Genomic DNA, 22,482 nt, shown 5'->3' on the forward strand with positions numbered 1-22,482 from the left:
AATTAGTTCGAATATTGTGTAGTATTTTAACCTATTCGAGCCAGAAAATTAATAAACTATGTCAAAAATTACACATTATTTTGCTGTTTTGACCATTTTAGCACGTTTTTCAACCAGAACTGACAGAAAAAAGTAATTATTTCATCGAAAAGTAAGTAGCTACAAAATCTGTACATCAAGTAGAAAATGATTAGTTTTTTTGGCATTTTCAAGCAGAGACGCAGTTATTTCTCGAATCGAAAAAAGCGTAAAATGGAATGAAAATCGATATTATTTTTTAATTTTGCCACGTTTTCGCGAAATTTCGTTGAAAATAAGCCGAAAAATTAATATTGCTTTACTTTTTGTAGCGTTTTTGAGTTGAAGACCCAATTTTTCTGGCGATTTGGCCGAAAAATTACTCATTTGTATAAAAAACTACACTTATTTTTTTGTGGTTTTGAGCCTTTTTCGCACGAAAAACGACATTATATCTCAATGGCAATGTTTTTCAACCATAAATGCAATTATTTCTTGACTATTTTTGACTCAAAACACGTTTTTGAGCTAGGAAGTTGAAATTTTTTGCATAATTCTAGCAAAAAAGTCAGCAGCATTTTATCTAAGACATTATCTTCCCTTTTCTCGTGGGAGTTAACACATTTTTCAGCAAGAAAACTCGCCAAAAGATATATTTTTCTCCGTGTGTTTTAGCACGTTTTCAGTCAGTGACTTAATTATTTCGCATTATTTTTGGAGCTTCGACACGTTTTTCTGCCAGAAACTATTATTTTGCGGCATTTTCGTGAAAATAAACCGAAAAATTTGTAAAAAAATCGTGAAGACAAGAATTAAAATTAAGCGGAAAAATCACTAAACAAGTGTAAATGTGCGTTGCCTTGTATGTTATTTAATCAGAAGTAAAGTATGAATACTTCAGAACCAACCGTTCCTTTGCTGAAATTGATTTTTTCTATGAGGAATGTTTTTCAAATAATACAACCCGTTTGAGATGATTTTATTAAAAACTGTAAAATGCAATAAATACTACAAGTCATACCAAAATTGTTATTTGAACACTTTGTTTCTTATAACAAAGAAAAAAGCGACTAGTTGAGTTATAAAACGAGTTAAAATAAGTACACAAACTGGCCACTGGTTCCAACTGGTTGTAAAAAATAGCACCTCACCAGCAGCTAATTGGTAGTGACATTAAGAGGTAAAATACGATATAAAAAGCAACTTGTGATAAATGTGTAAAGATCATCGATCACAAACCCTCATTGTTCATAATGTATATGAAAATCTAAGGCTGTACTATGACCATTGTACTGGCGTCTGAAACCGTCTTTGGATAACTGAAATTCGGGCAAATTCTCAAGAATTAAAGCTAGACATTGAGCCACGTTCATGTTGGGGGCACAGCACAAGGCCGGTGTCAAGCCCTCGTTGTCAACGGCCGACACGGAAGCCCCTTTTTGGAGCAGTTCTCTAGTCACGTCCACCAAGCCATTGCGGGACGACAAATGAAGCGCCCTAAACAATTTTTCACAAAAAATCAAATTTAATTTTCCACTTACGTTTTCCCATCATTATTTGCAAGATTAACAAACCCAACATCATCATTCTCGAGCAACAACAACGCTATGTTGTTATATTTGCGATAGCAGGCCCAATGCAGCGCCGTATTGCCCTGCTTGTCACTGGCCGTCCTGTCAATCCCCGAGCAACCCAATAAATATTCTTAAATTTTTTTATTAGTTAACAAAATTACGAAACAATCGTCCAATTACCAACGAAAGCCACTTGTCCGTATTGCGCGGCTGCGATTAGCGGCGTCCTTCCGTCCTCATCGCAGCTCTTAACATCGCCCCCTTTTTCCACGATTAATTTCGCGCACTCGACGTGTCCGTGCAAGGCGGCGATGTGCAAAGGGGTGCGGTCTCGGGTGTCCCGCAATTGCGTTATTTCCGGTCCGAATTTGTGCAATAATAGTTCTAAACAACGCTCCGAACCTGCGAATCTGGAAAAAAATATTCAGACGGGTTCGAGTTTAAGAGGCGGTGGTTTACGCTGCACAATGAGCGGCTGAGAATGGGTTGCCTTCCATTTTCTCGCAAACGTTGTTTTCCAGCAGGAATTCGAGGCAGTTTGCGTTGCCTGTAATAAGAAGTGTCAGTTGTTGACTAATTTATAATAATAACTAATAAAACGTAATTATTTCGCGTCAAAAATCTGCAAATTAAGTCGAAAATGACAAAAAAAAATTTTTTGTTGGGCGAGAGTTTGTTCATTCTGCGCTGAAAAATTAGCAAATTAGACCAAAAGTTACATTATTTTACTCTGAAATTATTAATTCGCCAAATTTCGCTGAAAATAAGCCGGAAAATTTGTTAAATAAAAAAAGTGTTTTACCTTTTGGAGCAGGATTATGTTGAAAATTACAGCTTTTTTTGCTTTTTTTGGACATTTTAATATATTTTTTATCTAGAAAAAATGGTGTGATCTTTGTCCATGTTTAAGCACGAGTAGGAACTCGGTATTTTTCCAGTTTGTACTAATAAATTTTGACAAAACAAGTCCAAAAATCATACAATTAAGTAGAAAATTACCTTTCGTTCGAACATTTCACGACATCTTTCACTCCGAAATGTAATTATTTTGCATTATCTCCTCAGAAACTAGCCAAATAATTTACCAAAATAGACATTATTTCTTTAGTTTTTCAGCATTTCAGTACGTTTTTCAACCACAAACGCAATTATTTCACGAAAATTCGTTAAAAGTAAGGTGAAAAAGCACTAAATTAATTCAAGAATTGTGTTATTTTTGCATTTTAAGTTTTCATCGTCAGATTTTGCTAAGCCTGGCTAAAGTGATAAAATTACGTCAAAAATTGGCGTTATTTTTGTATTTCTCTGTAATTTTAACCGAGAGAAAATTATTTCAGAAAATGTTTTTAAAAATAATAACGTTTTTGAGTTGAAAGTCTCGGTTTTTGCACGATAATTATATTAAAAATTACATTATTTTTATTTTTTGCAGCCTCTTACCAAAATTTTTTATCAGAAACGCAGTTCTCGTAAGGAATTTTTGTCAAAAAAAGCAAATTATACCTCTCTTTTCCTTTAGCGCATTTTTTGCCAGAAACGTAATTAGTTTGCATTTTTTCGGTGAAAAATTCACAAAATTATGTATTTTGTTTTTCGGTTTCGAGCATTTTAGCTCGTTTTTCAGCCATGAACAATTTTTTTCTTGGAATTTTGTTAAAAGCACAAAACTAGGTTAAAAACCATGCTATTTTGGCGATTTTTTTAAGTTTCTTGCGCCAAATTTGCCCTCGAAATTGCTTTAAAAGTATAATTTTGTACGTTTTTTTGAATGGAAGTTTCATTATTTCGCAATTTTTTTTTTTTTGAAAATGAGTTCGAATCTGGTGTTTTATTTTTTCGAGCGTATTTGAGCTGAAGGCTACACTTTGCTAAACAGCCACTCCTCGGTAATTAGCAACATTCGCATAAATTTTGATCTGAATTATTTTAAAAAATTTCTTAATGTTCCAAAATATCATTAAAAATACGTACTTCGCTTAGCTTTTGCCTGCACTAAAAAGATTCATTGGTACAAAGTTCGTTCAAATAAAATAATAATAAATAATGCTAAAGTATTTCTTCTTATTTTTGTTAAAATTTTCGTGTTATAATAAAACTGTTACTTAGCATAAATTTTTGTGTCTCGTCCGTAATCTCACTAATTTTTGTTTTTATCACACATTTCCGCTGTATTACCTACTTTCATGAAAAAATATTCACCATCTTTCTTATTTAAACATATCTAACATATTTGCATTATTTTAAAAATATTCGCAGATTTTTTTTACTTATTCTAGACTCAATTTTTATTAGCCAAACAGTTGACGGCATGTTAAATTTTTAATCATGCCTGCTTAGTGGATGTTTAAATTAATATCATTACTTTAACTATTACTATCATTAGATAGGTCATTTTGAAAATAACAGTTGACAACATTGTGTCCCGTCCGTAATCACAGAATGGCTGTAAACCAAGTCAAAACAAAATTATGTGAAAATAAGTTACATTATTTTTTTAACCAGAAGAAACATTGATTTAAGTCGAAAATCGTCTAATTCCTGTTTAAAAAAATATCTTGACTTGTTGATTTGTCGAAGCAGTCTTTACCGTTATAGCACGCCCAATGCAACGCTGAACACTGCTGATTATCCAAGACCGCTGTATCTTTTTCGGTCAGATAACCAACAATGGTTTGTAAGCAAACAAGATGACCACAAGCAGCCGCCAGATGTAGCACACTTTTCCCATAAATATCCAAACTATCTGCTTTCGCATTATTTGATAATAACAATTGCACCATACTGTTCTGCCCTGTAACTACCTGAAATATTACAATAGAAATAATTCCGTTCGTTTGAATAAAATAACTACTCACAGCCCTAAACAAACAGGAATGTTTATCATCATCGACAATATTCGGATCGGCTCCACACTTCAACAGAGTCTGAACGCACTCGATGTGATTCCCCGAAACCGCCAACATTAGAGCGGTTCGTTTGAACCCATCGTGCATATCAATCACGTTTTTATCTTCGCTGTTGTGTAACAGCAAAGTGAGAGATTGCGAATGGCCATTTTTGGCACTGTAATGCACTGCCGTCATGCCGTTAACGTTATCACAGAGAGCCACTTTGGCACCGAATCTGAGCAGGATATTAACGCACTGCACGTGACCCTCCCTCGCTGCGAGGATCAAAGGCGTCAAGCCCTGCTCAGTTTGCAAATTCACGTCGTGGTAGTAACTCAAAATTGCACGCATTACGTTAATATTGCCCAGTTTTGCCTAAAAATAACACAATTCAGAAATAAAATTAACTAGACGCCCTCTGGTGATGACATTTGAACTATGCCGAAAACAGTAACGAAATTTACGTAATGCCACATTTAACTGACATTTAATGAATTGTTCAACAATTTTGCGTGTATAGTGTTAATTACTTACAATAGAAAGAATCACTTTAAAAGTACGTGGTGGTAAATACTAGCGTTGACTTTGGTTCTGTAGTTTTTCGAAGTATAAAGTGTTTATTGTTGGAACTTGAAAGTGGATAAAAAGTGAAAAATATTTAAATTTTGATTACAAAGTGTTATTAAACAATTGTCTAATTAAAGATTATAAGTAATGGATCACAGCGAACATAAAGTTTGGCTCAAGAAACCAATAAATTAGTGAAGTGTGTGAATTTTAGGTTAGAATTTTCCACTGAATAAATCATGAAATGCTGCGGTAAATCTACAAAACTACAATAAAGATTAACAACTGCTGATACATTTAAACGTAAATTATGCCAAAAGGTAGGCTTTTCAATGTCTTTGTAATAATTTTCCAATAAAGAAAGTGAACAAAACAGTCATTCGTTATTCGTGTTTTCCTCGTCATCTCTCATTTGTCAACATAAGTTTCTTGCATCAAAGATACGATAATCATTCCGCATAGGCAATGCAATAATTGTGAAGCCCCAAAAATCGTACAACGCTCAAAATATCCGAATAAACATTTTCCCGCCATCTATGGTTACTGTTTTCGACCTAGCTCAGTGGCACCCCCAACGGTAATTTTACTTCCGAATTCGGAAATAAAATTAACTAGACGCCCTCTGGTGATGACTTTTGAACTATGTCGAAAACAGTAAAGAAATTTTTGTAATGCCACATTTAACTGACATTTAATGAATTGTTCAACAATTTTGCGTGTATAGTGTTAATTACTTACAATAGAAAGAATTACTTTAAAAGTACGTGGTGGTAAATACTAGCGTTGACTTTGGTTCTGTAGTTTTTCGTGGTATAAAGTGTTTATTGTTGGAACTTGAAAGTGGATAAAAAGTGAAAAATATTTAAATTTTTATTACGAATTGTTATCAAACAGTTGTCTAATTAAAGATTATAAGTAATGGATCACAGCGAACATAAAGTTTGGCTCAAGAAACCAATAAATTAGTGAAGTGTGTGAATTTTAGGTTAGAATTTTCCACTGAATAAATCATGAAATGCTGCGGTAAATCTACAAAACTACAATAAAGATTAACAACTGCTGATACATTTAAACGTAAATTATGCCAAAAGGTGGCTTTTCAATGTCTTTGTAATAATTTTCCAATAAAGAAAGTGAACCAAACAGTCATTCGTTATTCGTGTTTTCCTCGTCATCTCTCATTTGTCAACATAAGTTTCTTGCATCAAAGATGCAATCATTCCGCATAGGCAATGTAATAATTGTGAAGCCCCAAAATTCGTACAACGCTCAAAATATCCGAATAAACATTTTCCCGCCATCTATGGTTACTGTTTTCGACCTAGCTCAGTGGCGCCCCCAACGGTAATTTTACTTCCGAATACTGGAAGGGTTCATATGGTTCATAAACCCACCGCTAGATGGAGTGGAGTCACATCGGGCATGTCTGGCTCTTGGAAAATCATCGAATTGTTAATCACTCCCAACAGGCGGCTAACTCCAGCTATGTTGCCTCCAGCCAAGGCATAATGAATTGGGGTGAAACCACGCCGATCCTTGACGAAAGGATCGGATTTGTGTTCTAGGAGGTATTCAATGCATTTGCCTTCGGTGTCGTAACCACAGGCTAAGTGTAGGGGAGTACAGCCCTCCATGTCAACAGCATTTGTCGAACTTCCGATACCAACAAGTGTGAAAACACACTGGTAGTGGCCTTGGGAAGCGGCATAGTGCAAGGGAAGACGGCCGATGTTGTCTTTTAGTTGAAACTTGGCACCGTTGCTCACAAGCAAATCCAAACATTCCACCGAACTGGAATTTGAATACACATTTTTGGAAGGACTAAAGTTAATAACTAATTCTGTATTGAAACAAATAGTGTTTTCTGGGAATGTTAAAAAAATAATCGAAAGGAATCTTAAAAAAAAAATCAAGTAATAAATATACTGAAGCTCCGGTTTCTTCAATGAAAGTTGAATTTATTTCCACAGAAACGATTGTTATAATCATAATAACTGTTCCTTTTTAAAAACAAATAATTTTCAAAGAAATACATTTTGAAGAATGAACAAATACAGGAGATCTGTAAAAAAAGTTAAAAATTTTGAGGAGTGATTTTGTCTTTACAGAGTCTTAGGTTAAAATAAGAAAAAAAAGTTTCTATAGACCTATGGTCGGAAATGTTTTCTGATTTTCTTTGACTGAGAGAACAAAGAAAGAAAGGAGACATGAAAGATAGCAGAAGTGGGATTTAAGGAAGAAAAGAAAACGGAAGAAGAAGAGTAGAAAACAGCGATGCACAAATCAAGAACATTAGAAATAAGAAAAAAATTTCTACAGACGAATGTCCATAAAAACTTCGTGATTTTCTGTGACTGAGAAAACAGAGAAAGGAAAACAGTAAACAGAAAAAAGACAGTAAGTAAAGAAGCCGTGAAAGATAACACAACTGGAGTTTAAGAAACGAGACAATGGAAGATAAAAAAATTGAAAAAGAAGAAAAAAGTGTAGAGAACAGTGGCATGCAAATCAAGAACACAATCAATAAGAAAAAAAGTTCCTCTAGATCTACGTCCACAATTATTGCTTCCTGATTTTCTTTGAAAACCGAGAAAGGAAGGCAGTGAATAGAAAGAAGTAAGTAAATAAAACAGGAGAGATAACAGAAGTGCAAGTTAAAAAAGAAGAGAGAATTGAAGATAAGATTGAACAAAGAAAGAAGGAAGGGGAAGAAAGAGAGAGAAAGTGGAACGCAAACCAAGAACATAAAAAAATAAGTAAAAAAGTCAAAGAAAATCAGAAACCAGAAACCAGAAAAATCTGGATATGGGTCTATAGATCTATGTCCGGAAATGATTTCTGATTGTCTTTGACTGAGAAAACAGAGAAAGGAAGACAGTAAACAGAAAAAAATAAGTAGTGAAAAAGACAGGAATTATAACAGAAGTGATTTAAGAAAGAAGAAAGAAGGAATAGGAAGAAAGGAAGAGTAGAGAACAGCGATACGCAAACCAAGGACATAAGATATAAGAAAAAATCTTCTATAGACCTATGATCAAGAATGATTCTTGACTTTCTCTAACTGAGAACAGAGAAAGGAAGACAGTAAAGAAAAAAAAATAATGAATGAAAAACCGAAGAAATAACAACTGGGATTTAAGAAAGAAGAGAGAAGGAAGAGGAAGAAAGGAAGGTAGAGAACAGCTATATGCAAACCATGAACATAAAAAAATAAGAAAAAAAAAAGATTCTATAAACCTATGTCTAGAAATGCTGCATGATTTATTTTGACTAAGAGAACAGAGAAAGGACAATAAAAGAAAAAAATTATAAGTAAAAAAAGACAGGAGGAATAACGGAAGCGGGAATTAAGAAAGAAGAGAGAAGGAAGAGGAACATAAAAATGAAAAAAAGTTCCTATAGACCTATGTCCAGAAATTCTCCTTGACTTCCTTTGACTGGGAAAAGAGGGAAGGGAAGACAGAAAAACATAAAAAAATAGTAAATAAAAAAAGACCGGAATGACAACAGCAGTGGGATTTGAGAAAGAAGATGAAGGAAGGAAGAGTAGAGAATAGCGATATGCAAACCAAGAATACAAAAAAATAAGAAAAAAGATTCTATAACCTATGTTCAAAAATGCTCTCTGATTTACTTTGACTGAGAGAACCGGGAAAGGAGGACAGTAAATAGAAAAAAAAATAAAAAAGACAGGAGGAATAACAGAAGTGGGAATTAAAAAAGAAGAGGGAAGGAAGAGGAAGGAAGAAAGGGTAGAGAACAACAATACGCAAACCAAGAACATAAGATATAAGAAAAAAGTTTCTACAGACCTATGCCCAGAAATGATTCCTGAATTTCTTTGGCTGAGAGAACATAGAAAGAAAGAGGGTAAATAGAGAAAAAAATAAGTAAAAAAGACAGGAGGGATAACAGAAATGGGATTTAACAAAGATGAGAGAAGGAAGAGCCGACTACAGCGATACATAAACCAAGAACAGGAAAGATAAAAGTCTGATAGAGAATTGAACATGGAAATATAAAGAAAAAATTAAAAAGATCAACAAAAAATAAGTGAGGGTAGGAAGTAACCTATAGACGAAAGAAAAGAGAAAAACAGCAAATCAGAAGAAAAAACCCGTTTTTGTATAAAATAGTGCGTCGTACAGATAATAACAAAAACAACATTTTGTAAAGAAAATTACCCAATAAATCTAAAGCTGCCACAAAAATTTACAAAAAGTTTCTTCCAAAACAAAATTTTACGCCTCTTGAAAAAGGACCCTTGTCCGCAATCTTCAGGAGGCTTTACCCCTCTCAAGAATATTTCAGTTCTTAACAAAAAATGGCAATAACGTATTTGTATTCTTTGGAATAATATAAAGCACAAATTCAGAGTTTCTGTATAAGAAAAGAATTCTCTGTTAAACAGAATCCCAACAACAAATTTAAAGCTAAAAGAATTCGAAGAGAAAAATAATTTTGATAATAACATTTGTTGCTTAAGATTAGAAACAGTCTATTTGTTTTTTTTTCCTTTTCTTTTTTCTCATTTTCACATAAAGAATCTCCATAGCATCATCCTCCATAGTATAATAATTTTAATTTAATTTTTTAATCAGACTCGTCAAATCTTGAAGTTTTCTTTTCTCGATATTTTTTATTTAATTTTCATATTTTATGTATTCGTTAATTATATTTAAAATTTTTACCTTTTGAAATACATATTAATAATTACTCGTATTACTCGTAAGTTAAAATCAATCCATTATTTTTTTCGACTATTCTTACCCTTTATACGCTGCGCAATGAGTTGGCGTTTTCCCCGAATCATCCACAGCGTTTAAATCCACCCCAGCTTGCAGTAACTTCCTGCAACACTCTACATAACCGGCCAAACAGCACATATGAAGGGGCTGCCTCCCTTCGTAGCCCCTCTGTGAGGGATTAGCCCCATAAGACAACAATGTATTGGTCAACAAATCGTGCCCATACCTCGCCGCAATATGCAAGGGGGTACAATCATTCTTATCGGGACAATCAATCGTCGCCCCCTTGTCAATCAAAATCTTACTCCTCGTAAACCTCCCATGTATTGCCGTCATATGTAGCGGAGTCCTACCATCGAGACTCTGCCTATTAATATCAACCTTTTGCGTCAATAACAACATCATGCAATCAACCCCATTCGTGCTAACCGCAGCGATATGCAGGGGCGTCTGCCCCCGATAATTCACCGCTTCGATATCAGCCCCCGAGTTGATCAACTCCTGGCAGACCAAATGGTGTCCGTTGAGACACGCAATATGCAAGGGGGTGTTCCCGAAGACATTCTGCGCGTTCACGTCAGCCCCGTGACTGATCAAAAGGCGGCACACGGCGTCTGTGCCCCCGGCCGCCGCCACATGCAAGGGGGTGTACTGGTTCCTGTCTTTAGCGTTAATCTCAGCTTTGTATTTTAACAACAGCTCGATTATGCTCAAGCTGCCCACCTGCACCGCCCGGTGCAGGGGGCGGCAGTCCTTCTTGTCGTACGCGTTGACAATACAGCCCCCCGAAATGAGGAGTTCCACGCAATCGGCCATTTCGCTGTAGGCGGCGAGGTGCAGGGCCGTGCGCCCCCCTCTGTCGGTGACGTTGGGGTTGGGCACGTGGTTGAGCAACTGCTCGATGCATTTGTACGCCCCGTTGGCCGCCGCCACGTGCAGGGGCGTCTGCCAGAGCTTGTCTCGCGCGTTGACGTCGGCGTTATTGTTCAACAGAATGGACACTGTCTCGCTTGAGCGGATGTAGCAGGCTTGGTGGAGCGGCGTCAGCCACTTGGTGTCTTTCGCGTTGACTCGGGCCCCGTTCGAGAGCAAGACGGAGGCGATTGCGGCGTCGCCGGTGAACGCGGCCGCGTGCAGAGGAGTGCGCTTTTTGCTATCAAGGCAGTTTACGTCCTGTTTCGATTTAATCAGTTCTTTGTATTTCTCGGGCTCGCAGCCCGCGAAGATGGCCTTGACGATGGGGGGCTGACAACATGGTTAACATAACCTCACTTGGGGGGACTTCGCTTACCTGTTCCTCCAACTGGTACAGTCCCATTGTTAGTTACTTGCAACTTAAGGCGAAACATGAAATAAGGGGGAAGTGGTTAAACCATTGCGGAATAAATTAAAATTATCTACGTAAACTTAAATGTCAAAATAATGTCAGACGTCAAATGGTTGGTGGGACTGTACTGGGGTAAAATATTAACAAATTAATTAATTTTTCTGCAATTATTGTTTAAATTAAACTGCTTGCTTAATGTGGTTTTGTTCCAAAAATTTCATCAAACAGTAACAAGTTGGTCGATTAAAAGTAACCACCACTTTTTAGTTTTTTTTTTAGAATAATGTCCAATATTCATTCAAAATTCATTAGTGGTTTAGATTTTCCATCAGTTGGGCCTTTTTAAATACCTCAGATAATTAAAACATTCACAAACATTCAAATTGTTTAGTGTTTTTTGCAACTTGCACTGTCATGTTGGTACGTGATATTGTAATCATCCGCCGATTGTGCGCCGCGTCTGTTTTGTGATTCTAGAAAAATTTGAATTCAAAAGTTGTGTAAGAGATTTAGGTTTGTTTTTAAAGCGTTAATAATCGCTGTTAGTTTGTGTGTGAATAATTATTATTGACTATTGTGGCAGTGTAAGTGAATATGACCATAATATGACCGTCTCCTGGAAATTTGAAGACGCCAGGATGCCGAACATGTTACAACAATCCTCAGGTAAATGTCCTGTATATTTTTATTTGTTAATTAACGAAACTTTAAACCTAAACACTTGACCGGCTCAAAATGCGAAATAAAAAACGTAAAACTTTCAATTTTGTGGCGTACTACTTGTCAGCGCGCAATATCGTCGTAAGTTTTATTTTACCAATTAATTACTCGCGAAATAATCGTGTACAACTCTAATTACAAACACACAATACAGTTTTATTTTCGCTGTAATGGTATCTGAAAATCCAGCTATATAAACATATATTGCATCCTTTGCTTCAATTTTGTAAAAGCATGATCAAAGCATGGCCAACTAATCAAATGTAAGTTAGCGGTGGCAAAAGATGGCTTTGAAATCAAGAAAAACAGTGTGGCCAACATGAAGCTGAACAAAACAAATCTTAATGTTAACTTCAAATTATGAAAAAATTAAAGTCGACAAAATGAGCACTTTACTAATAGAAAACGGTTCAGTAAAAAAATTGTGCAAACTCAATATCTCCAAAACTATAAATTGTGGAAGAAAAATGATGACATATTTGGAATCCTCAGACAATTTTACGCCAAAAAGGCGCACTTTTGATATTGTCCTCTTGTTGATTTTTTTATTGGGATATCATATTGACTTAGTTTTATTGAGATTATTATAGTACCAAAAATAGATAATTAACGAGGTACTAAGTACTTTCAATTAATTTAATTTATTACCACACATTTGTAACATTTTTTATTTGTATCAAAAATTAATAACAAAATACAGTACTACGAGAGAAAATTCCTTCGTGGAAAATCAACTGACGCCAGTTTTCTCGTCAGCAGCTCATTCACTGAAACCACTGTTTAAAATCGTAATAGTACCAGAAAAAACTTACATTTTGCAGTTTCCCGGTTAACTTTTTCCACGTCTTCGACCTTTTTATTGGCAGTAAACAATTCATGCGACAATTTATTGATTCTTTCCGCATTAAATTCGGCTTTATAATCCTCAAATTCTTTACACAATTCGTGAAACCGGTGGTTTTGTTCTTGCATAATTTTTTCCTGACGACTGATTGAATTTTTTAATTCGTCAATCTGCAAGCAAGACACAACTGAATCACAAAAATTGATACGTTATTAGTACCTCTTGATTTTTCGTGTCCAATAAATGATTGAAATTTACAAGCATTTGATTGGCTTTGACAACGTCCCTTGCCAGTTCTTCATTGGCTGTGGTTTTTTGTGCAATTATCAGCGTGGCTTGTTTTACATCTTTTTCAAATTCGTCCTGAAACATTGATTATTAAACGCCTCCTGAAATCAAAATTATTACTCTTTGTTTCTTCAATTCCCTGAATTCAGCTTCCCGGTTTTGCAGCGTGTTGTTCAAATCTGCGATCATTTTTTCATTGCTGAGCTGTGTTGATTTTAAATTACAATTTTCCCGTTTTAATTCGTTCACAATTTTCGATGTTTCAATCGATTCAAGCCTCAAATTTTCCATGCTTTGCAATAAACGCGCACTTGAGTCCGATTTGAGTAGAGATTCAGCTTTGACTATCTCAACATCTTGGTATAATTTTAGTAACTTTTGAGTTAACGCTAGGATTTTAGTGATCAGAAGAGACGAACATTCTTGCAATTTTGTGTTGAAAACACAATTCAAATGTTGCAAGTCTTTAAGGAAACGCTTTTCCAGCTGTTTATTGATCAGAATGAATTTCTCAATCTCACTGTCTTTGTCTCTTAGCCGGGTTTTGGACAGTTGTAGTTGCGAAGTTAGATTTTTGTTGGCTGTTTGCAGCTCTAAAATGTTGTTGTTCATTTCGTTAAAAATCTCCTTCTGGTTTGTTATTTGTAAATCAATCGTTAAGAACACAATTGACTTGATCTTAGATTTGCCATAAAAAACTAATTTACCCTGATTGTGATCAATTTCACATTTCAAAAACCTGGAATTACGTAAATTGTCTTGTCAGCTAACACACAAAAAAAACTTACATATCGTGAGTGTGCACCTGTTGGAACATATCAATTAAATTCGACCTGAACTCATTGAAATCAATATCTAGACATTGCTCACTTCTCATCAGCTCAAAGTGTCGTAAATCAATGTGAGACGTGTAGTTAAAAACAAAATCGGAGATGTCACGCACTTTCATATGCTAGAAAACACATTTAACGGGGAAATTGGGGCACAAAACTTACAATATATTCGGCCGATTCTGTCACGTTTATATTCAAGCATCTGTTCTCGATAAAACCATTTTTATTAAAAATTTGCAAATTGTGGTTGTGGTCGTATAAACAATGACCATTTCTGTGTGCCATTACACATAAAAAACACAAAAAACATTCGGCATTTGAGGTTATGTCGAGTTTTTGAAACTGACATGGGGTATAGTGCTACCAACCGTGCAAACTCCCAAATTTTAACCAACTAATTTCAAAAATTTAAATGAAAAAATATGTGGCTCAAGGTTTTTCTTACAAAGAATTTAATAACGTTATGAAGGTTTTTTTAATCATTTGTTTAGCTGTAATAATATAAAGTTTTATTTTTTGAAATAGGTGTCGTAGGCGGCTGTGATATTTTTGAAAAGCTTATTTTTTTCTAATTTGATATGTCTATTTGTGTAATACATTATTTTTAGAAATCTTAAAAAAATATAACATTTTGCTTTTTCTTTACAGTAGGCCATGAAAAAATTTTGAATTTTTAATTAAAACTGAAAAATACATTACCCAACAAGTATTTATAATTTAATGATTTTTTAAACACTAATCAATGCAAAAACGGCATAATAAATTATTATTAGACCAAATTTTTGCTATTAATAAAAATTGTTTGTTTTTAGAGCTATAATGGCAAGCTTACATTGTCATTCTATTTTCTAATTAATCATGAAATGTCGAGAAAAAATCTGTCAAAAAGTGAAAAAATAAAAATTATTACCCTTTCAGCCTTGAATCCTTAGATGACTTACTTCTTAAGTTAGAAGAAAAATTAAACGAAAATATTTAATTTATCTCTAAAAAATTTGAGTTAACTGAGTTTGTTTAGTGAAGTTCCGAAAAGCGTTGTCTAGAAAATACACAAGTTTGGTGATTTTCGGTCAAAAACGAGCTGAAAGTCGCAAAAAAGGTAAAAACAATTTTAAAATTGTAGAATCAACTTATACGCGCGTTATTTTTTGATGAAATCTGGTGAAAAATTAGAGAATTAGATTGAAAAAAAGTGGAAGAAAATGCTTTCTCGAGCTAATTCGCCGCCTTTTGAACTGAATGTATTTGCGTTTTAGGTGAATTATTGCAATTATATAGTTTGTTTTATTTAAAAAGTTTGTGTTAAAATATCTGCAAAAGACGGTCAGTACCTGGGGCCCGGTGGCCCAGTGGTATAAACGCCACTTACGACGGGGGAGGTCGCGGGTTCGAACCCGGATCAGGGCAACAATTTTTCTATGAAAAAAAGTGTAGAAAAGGTAAGTAAAACAACACGTAAACAAAAATAATAGATTGAAAGAACACATAGACATATAAACGTAAAGCGGAGCATAAAACTGACAGAAATAAGAAAATAATGCGGCAAAAGGTAAAAGTACGTAAAGGCGCCAAATTGTAAACGTAAGAGCACATCCTAATCAAGGGAAAATACCTTTTGTTTTGAGACCGTAAAGGTGAAACATTACTTCAAACTTTAGCGTTGAATCCTTAGACAACTTTTTTCTTGAATTATAAAAAAATTAAACGAAAATATTTAATTTATATTTAAAAGTTTTTAGTTAACTGAGTTTGTTTAGTAAAGTTTCGAAAAATATTGTTAATAAAAATCATGGCCATAAAAATATAAATTATTGCCAAAAATAGAGATGAAGGCGGAAAAGATTTTAGATTATATGATGGCGTGAGTGACTGTTAAGAGTGCAAAGCTCAATATTTCTGCGTTTGTTTCCACGTAATTAGTGAATTAAAACGAGTTGGCGCCAAGACGGTTTAACGCTTTAAGCGCCCTCATTTTTTCTCTGACGTACTATATCCTTGGGTTCAGAAAATCCTGCGATTTTCTCTCCTAACTTACAGTACTCCGTAAGTTTGTCAATTGGCAATCGTCGAGATATACGGGGTGGTTCAAGAAAAGGACATTGGTGTTTTCAGTTTTTGATTTATTTTTAATTTGTTATATTTTATTTTACAATTTTATTACTAGTTCATATCATCATTCGTATCTACATAAATTTCTTTTAGTACTTTCTAAAATGGTCAATCTCTATTTTAAATTATTGAGTGTAGTGAAAGTGGTATTGCATTTTTCTAAGATTATTAAGCGCACAGCTCCACATTTTTGTCTAAAACATGTGCAACTATGGCCATATCTCGTTAAGTGTTGTGTACATATTAGTTGTCAAAAATAGTCGCCTTTTTCATTGGCACGTTATAATACTTTTCGATACATCTTAGATCAATTTTGAGCATTTACTTGGCACAATTCTGTTCGCACTCCACTGTCAATAGCCTCGCCCAACGCCTCGGTTAGTTTGGAGAGATATGTAATTCGTTACGATTAAAACTTCATTTTTTGTGTATACAAAGGTTAATAAAAATGTCTCTGGGCGAGGGTATTGAGTTGTTTTTCTTTCACTAATAGACGTCTATAATGACGCGAAAAATTCGTATATATCAGTCATTTCTTGCATCGGCACTTCCTCCTCTTGTGAATCTTTTTCGCAAAGGTCTTGCTGTGTTATAGTCCAGACTTGCTGATCGTTTTTCGCGCATTTGAGCGGCCAACATTTCGATTTCCCAGTTGTTGCTGTAGTTTTCGTAGTCGCCGGATTGTTCCGACGAATCGCCTTCAGTGTCGGTGGTTGAGTCGATGTCCAAGACGGTGTTTTGGGGAGGGCGCCAGCTGTGCATTGGAGTCAAGGGGTGTTGGGGTAACTCTTGCAACTCTTCGGCTTCTTCGTTCGTTGGCTCTTCCCACGACTGGTGCTCTCGACTAATAACGGTCTCGAAGGAATCCTAAATTTAATTGAAACGCACGATAAATTACTAAACTATTTTAATTTATCTTGTTTAAAATTGGCGAAAAAATTCTTACGCATTTAACATTTGCCGAAGCAATCCTAAAAATAGTTGTTTCAAGTTTGAATAGTGCCATTTTAGCAAAATTTGTCCGGTTTTTCTCATTTTTAGCTTTTTCAGGGTTCGTTGAAAAAATTATATTTTTACCTAAGCAAGCGTCATTTTCAGTCTGAATTACCTTATTTTACTCAATTTCCAAAAATTTCAATTCACTTATTTAAAAAATAGGGAGATATTTAGCATACTTTAGCATACTTTTTTAATTTTAAAATTAATTTTTTTAAGAGATTTTGTGGAATGAATAGTCTGAAAATCGTCGCTTTAAATGTAAATTAATTTGTTTCTTTATCCAAAAACCAAAATTCAGTTTCTGGCTAGAAAACCTTTTACAAAACTAAATTATTTATTAAATTATTTTTTGAGTCAGGATTTTTTTTTGTCGAAACTTGTATAAAAATTGTCGTTTTTAAGAGATAGTTAGCTAGCTTTTGATTGAAAAGCTTATTTGTTTGATGGGATTTTTCCAAAATTTGCTTACAAATCTTTGCTTTAGGTTTAAATTATCCTGTTTTTGGTTAGTTCTGAGTGACTTAATTCATTTGGTTTATAGCAAAAACTTCCATAATTGAACAGGTTTTTTTTAACTGGCTAAGCATTTGTTGTCTCAAGTTAAATTTAACTTGTTTTTGAGCTAGAACATCACAAAAAACTTCAAAAACCTAGTTAATAAAGATTGAACTCGTATTCGAGACAAAAATCCATGGCTTCAGGTCCATTTATTATGTTTAACAAAATTCTGAGTAATTTAGCTTGTTTTTCTAACTAGAGACTTATTTATTTCAAGAGATTTTGGGTAGAAAATCGTTATTACAGATAACTGAAAACAAAATATTATTTTTTTAAGTAAGAAGTTTCCTAGAAAATCGTCATTTTTGGTTTGAATTAATATTTTTCATCCAGTTTGTCTTATTTTTTACACATTTCAAAAGATTTTGCCAAAATATTAATAAAAATAACGAGAGATACAAATGAAATACAAATATAAAAGAGACAAAGATACAGATTTTTAGCTAGTTTTTAAATGAAAAATTTATTTCTTTGAAGAGGTTTGAGTAATTTTACACGTTTTATAATTTTATTTTTTGATGAGCTTTTTTATTATTGCTTAAAATTGGATGAATGGGAAAGATTGAGTGTGTTTTTGGGTTAAAAACTAATGTATTTGAAGAGATTTTGTCGCAACAGGTTCCAAAAACACCGCTTTAAACCTGAGTTATATTATATTTTATTTAATTCTGAGCCTGTGTTTAGAAAAAATTCACATATTTGAATAATTTTTTTGTAAAAACAAGCTAAAAAATATTCGGTTTGGTCTGAAAGATTACGCTGTCTAAGCAATTAAAAACGTTTCAATTTTTTTATGAAAAAACTAAGTTAGTCCTTCTCAATAATTCGTATTTGTGCCAGAAGCTTATTGGTTGGAAGGGATTTTTTCGAGACAAGTGCAAAAGTTAATTTCAAACGATTTCGTTCGTTTTTGACTCTGAAATTCACTTTTTTAAATAGATTTTGCATTAACAAGTTTGAAGATTATCATTTTGACTCTGAATTATATTATTTTAGCTAAATATGATTGTTTCTGCTTGTTATTAACGGTTTTTCAGAACACAAAATTAAGATTTAGCTTAATTTTGTGCCAGAAACGAAACTTATTTATTTCATAAGATGTTGCCTAAGTTGCTTAAAAAGCCAACAAATTGTCGCTTATTTTTTAACCAAAAATTCACTTATTTCAAACCGAAACATGTGCAAAAATAGTTATTTTATAGAGATTTTTAGCTGATTTTTTAATGAAAAATTCATTTCACTGAAAGAGATCGTGCCCAAGTATAAAAGTCGTCGTTTTAGAGTGATATTTACTAGCATGCTTTATTGCTTCGAACAAATTTTACCAAAATTTTAGTGTTTTTTTTATAAGAACATAATTGATATTTTTTTGTCAAAACAGGCTGGAAAATTGTCGATTTTAAGACAGGAACTCATTTATTTGAAGCACTTTTGCCGAAACGGGTTTGGACTTCGTCGTTTTATGTGAAAATTCTCCTGTTTTAGTCACTGCTGTGTGATTTAGTTTTCAATCAAAAATATTTGTGGCAATTTCTCGTAGAAAAACAATGTTTTGTCATTAAATTATTAAGAGCGATTCAGTTTTTTTGAACCACAAACTCACTTGTTTCAAAAGCTTTTGCCGAGTATCCGAGATAGACGCAAAAATCTAGTTAAAAAAGGAAATATTTGAAGACAATTTGGCGAGACAGGTCCGAAAATCATCCCAACTTAGCTTTTTTTGTGTAAAATTACTACCATATTTAAATTATATTATTAGTGTCTTTCAAATAATTAAATGCGATTTATTAATTTTTTGAGTTGGAAAAATTTGAGTTAAAAGATTTCGCCCAAAAAATATGGTTTTACGTTCAATAGCATTGTTTTTATTTTCGCCAACTCCGAGCGATTGAGTTCGTTTTGGAGAAGAAAATCGAATTAAATTCAAATAAATTTCTAATTACTCTAGTTTATTTTTTTTAATCAGAACTTGAAGGTTGAAGTAATAAATCGAACATACAGGGTGAACACAAAAGGCATGCAAGTACTCATCGGATTTCCGTTCACTCACTCCGATCGATTCTTCTGCACTTTTTTCCAATTCCCAAATATGTGCCTTGAGTTGGTTTATAATTTCGTCTTTACTTCGAACTTCCTCCTCCAACCGTTCAAACCGCTGGTAAAACTTCTCTTGCAGTTCCTGCAGATGTGCACTCATCACTTGCTTAATCGCCAATAGAATATCGGCGAAATACTGCTGTTCATCGTCTAACGTATTTTTAATTAATTTGACTTGATTATTCGGTTTATTAACAATCTGAACGCCGTTTTTATGATCCACTGCAGTTTCATTCTTCTCCGAAGGTGAATTGACAAAAGTAAAAAGATTTGGTGATCCGATCATCACAGCACTGTTTGGGGGACTTTGCAACGTGTCTCGATTAAAAGTAACACTTTTGGCTAATTTGCTGTGTCGCGCGGCATAGCCCTCGATTGTGGGGGCCCTCATCAGTTTCCTAAACTCGGTCGAGTCGATTTTCTTCGGCATTGTTGCGACTTGCGACTCCAGTTGTGTTTCTTCGGATAGTTTTTTGAGAATCGAGCGAAGGTTTCGACGTTCGGGCGTTTCGTTCGATTCGTTACTCGAGTTGAGCTCACTTAGGGGCGTAGCCAGGAGGTTCTTGTCGTGGTGCATGGTCGACCCTTCGGACTGCGAGCGCGTCAAAGTGTCCATTTCCATGGGCGTTTGGCTCGAATCGGGAATATCTAAACTAAAACTACGCGTTTTCATCACAGTTTCCAGCTCTTCGAGCTTCTGTCGTTCGTTTAAAATCTTCAGTTTCTTGACGAAGGGCAGACCGCCGTATTCCGGTGACAGATCGTCAATCGACCTGAAATAGTAAATAAAAACACGGGGAAAAATTATTTACTTGTCCACCTGTAGTGTTTGGTTCGTCCGGTGAGGACTAGTTTGGGTTTGGGGTTTTGTTGCACTTGTTCGGTGAGAGTGGCGGTGTCTTTGGAGGGCGGAGCACTGGTGGATGGATCGGAGGGGTCGCGCGAAATCGCCGCTTTCTTCAGTTTGCTCCAAGGGGGCTCACTTTTGTCCGCGTCACTAACACTATCACTTGCACTAATGGACGGTTCTTTGACGTCGTCTTTTGGGGCACTCGAGTGGAATTTGAGGCGCTCCCTGTTAATGTTAAGAAATTAGTAATAATATTTGTAATAGAGTGCTTACCGGAACGATAATTTGTTGCTTGTAATTTTCGAGGAGAAGGAGCCTCTGGAGACTGAGGTTTGAGGTGTGGGGCTTGTGGGATTACTGGCGACTGAGCTGGCTCGTGACAACTTTGGTTTTTCTTCTTTAATCGTTCCCTCTTTTCCCTTAAGCATGAGGATTCGCTGTAGTAATGGCAGACCAGCTCCTATGGGCTCATTAGTGTCCTCTGGGATCGGTGGAGGACTTTTAATACTGGAAGACGAAGGTGACAGGATCGGGGGGGTGGCGCTTTTGGCACGTTCTTCATTCTCTTGTTTCTCTTTCAATAACCTGTGAAAGTTACAGGTGTACAGATTCTGTCCTTGCAAAAGTCTTTGTTTACCTCAAGGGAGTCTTAAACGTACGTTTTCAAGATTTGCTTTAAGTACGTAACTGTACTATTGACAAATTTCAGTAGGCACTGTTTTATACTACAGTATGTTTCAAAACGAAAAACAGTTTTTTAATATACTTTGCTTTTTTTTCTTGTCAAAACTTAGTTTTCAAGAGCAGTTCAACATTTTCATACTTACCATCTTTCAATTACATTAGATTGAAACTGATAAGTTTTTAGCATGTTCCAATCGGTGTTGGAATTCGATATTCATATATTTTACAATATTTGGTCAAAAAATATCTAAAATCTATAAAAATAACTCGATATTGATTGTTTTAATCAAAATAAACCAAAATAAACACGGTGCTTTTTTATTGTCAAAAATTATTTTTCCCTTACTTTTTCAAATTTCCTAGCTGAAAACTAATGAAATTAGATCGAAATTGGTTTCATTTGTTTTATTTTGCTCGATTTATATTGTTTTTCAACAAGAAATTCATCATGCAATAATTAAAAACATGTTGTTAAACTTAGTTTTTTTGTGATTATTCGCTAGAAGAGAACGAAAATGCAGCAAGTAAAGTAAGTAATTCTTGTCTTTGAAAATGTTTTAGCACATTTTCCAGTCAGAAACATAATTATTTCGCAAAATTTTATTATGCTACAAATTTAGCCGAAAATTATCTTTTTCAAAAACAGTTGAATCACATTTTTTGAAGTCAAAACAATACTTTTTCTATAAGTTTCGCTTACGCTAGCTGAAAGATCACGAAATTTGATACAAATTGATGTTTTTTTAGCTTATTTTACGCGATTTGGTGCTTTTGAACTTTATTTTGCAAGATCTTACCAAAGCGTTCTTTGATTTGTTTTACTCGATTTAAAATAAACCGAAATACTATAAAGTTTGTTCGAAAAATGTCTTATTCTTTTTTGTTTCAAGTAAATAAACACGTGTTTGAAGTTATATTCTGTTTCTTGTAAGTGTAAAGTAACTAAGTTTAGCCGAATACTTAATTTTTTTTCCTTTTTCGAGTATTTTGATAGGGTTTATAGGCAGTAAAGAAATTATCTCTCAAAATTTTGTAAAAAATCAAGACGAAATTTTACGAAGTTAGACTAAAAGTTGTGGGAATTCTGCGTTTTTCGAATTTTAAAACACGTCTTTGAGAAAAATTTCGCTAAAAGTAGTTGAAGGGTGGATTATTTTAACGTGTATCTTTAAAACTGAGATTTGTTCACAGAACAAGAACTTATTGCCCTTTTTGAGCGTATTTATTTTACAAAATTTTGGAAAAAACAGACCGAACTCACCCAGTTATACTAAAATGAGTGTTATGTTTTCCTTGTTTGAATCTTGTTTTTTTTCGAAAAATTGTTTAATGAAATATTACAGAATAGCATCGAAATTGATGTTATCTATTTTTTTTA

At 34.3% G+C, this 22,482-nt stretch overlaps 4 protein-coding genes across 10 annotated transcripts in view; 1 reads left to right on the forward strand and 3 right to left on the reverse strand.

Moving 5' to 3' along the window:
• Window positions 1-981: 981 nt before the first annotated feature.
• Window positions 982-11,261, reverse strand: LOC655944 (serine/threonine-protein phosphatase 6 regulatory ankyrin repeat subunit A). Its single transcript, XM_015981001.2, has 9 exons — window positions 11,087-11,261; window positions 9,818-11,040; window positions 6,442-6,838; window positions 4,448-4,855; window positions 4,180-4,393; window positions 2,052-2,139; window positions 1,773-2,002; window positions 1,560-1,722; window positions 982-1,515 (listed from the first exon to the last, which is right to left on the reverse strand). Exons 1-9 carry the CDS (start codon window positions 11,111-11,113, stop codon window positions 1,260-1,262), a joined length of 3,006 nt encoding a protein of 1,001 aa, XP_015836487.1. The 5' UTR covers window positions 11,114-11,261; the 3' UTR covers window positions 982-1,259.
• A 504-nt stretch (window positions 11,262-11,765) lies between these two features.
• Window positions 11,766-22,482, forward strand: part of LOC103313422 (GDNF-inducible zinc finger protein 1) — an 87,912-nt gene continuing 77,195 nt past the window's right edge. The window contains exon 1 of the mRNA XM_015981004.2: window positions 11,766-11,788. The gene's annotated coding sequence lies outside the window, so the exon portion shown is untranslated. The remainder of the gene's footprint in view (window positions 11,789-22,482) is intronic.
• Window positions 12,465-14,161, reverse strand: LOC103313423 (spindle assembly abnormal protein 6 homolog). Its single transcript, XM_008196648.3, has 6 exons — window positions 13,970-14,161; window positions 13,763-13,926; window positions 13,095-13,713; window positions 12,906-13,049; window positions 12,655-12,856; window positions 12,465-12,609 (listed from the first exon to the last, which is right to left on the reverse strand). Exons 1-6 carry the CDS (start codon window positions 14,090-14,092, stop codon window positions 12,545-12,547), a joined length of 1,317 nt encoding a protein of 438 aa, XP_008194870.1. The 5' UTR covers window positions 14,093-14,161; the 3' UTR covers window positions 12,465-12,544.
• The window catches only part of Cngl (Cyclic nucleotide-gated ion channel-like), a 70,461-nt gene continuing 63,889 nt past the window's right edge, over window positions 15,911-22,482 (reverse strand). For 6 of the 7 annotated variants that reach the window (XM_015981010.1, XM_015981008.1, XM_015981005.1 and 3 more), the window contains 4 exons: window positions 20,694-21,005; window positions 20,391-20,645; window positions 19,473-20,343; window positions 15,911-16,783 (listed from right to left, as the gene is read on the reverse strand). In XM_015981010.1, coding sequence (XP_015836496.1) covers window positions 16,442-16,783; window positions 19,473-20,343; window positions 20,391-20,645; window positions 20,694-21,005 — 1,780 coding nt within the window. In that variant the 3' untranslated portion in view covers window positions 15,911-16,441. The remainder of the gene's footprint in view (window positions 16,784-19,472; window positions 20,344-20,390; window positions 20,646-20,693; window positions 21,006-22,482) is intronic. The other variant, XM_015981006.1, reaches the window with a different exon arrangement.

Source organism: Tribolium castaneum, chromosome 8 (assembly GCF_031307605.1).
Source record: "Tribolium castaneum strain GA2 chromosome 8, icTriCast1.1, whole genome shotgun sequence".
Taxonomy (NCBI): Eukaryota; Metazoa; Arthropoda; class Insecta; order Coleoptera; family Tenebrionidae; genus Tribolium; species Tribolium castaneum.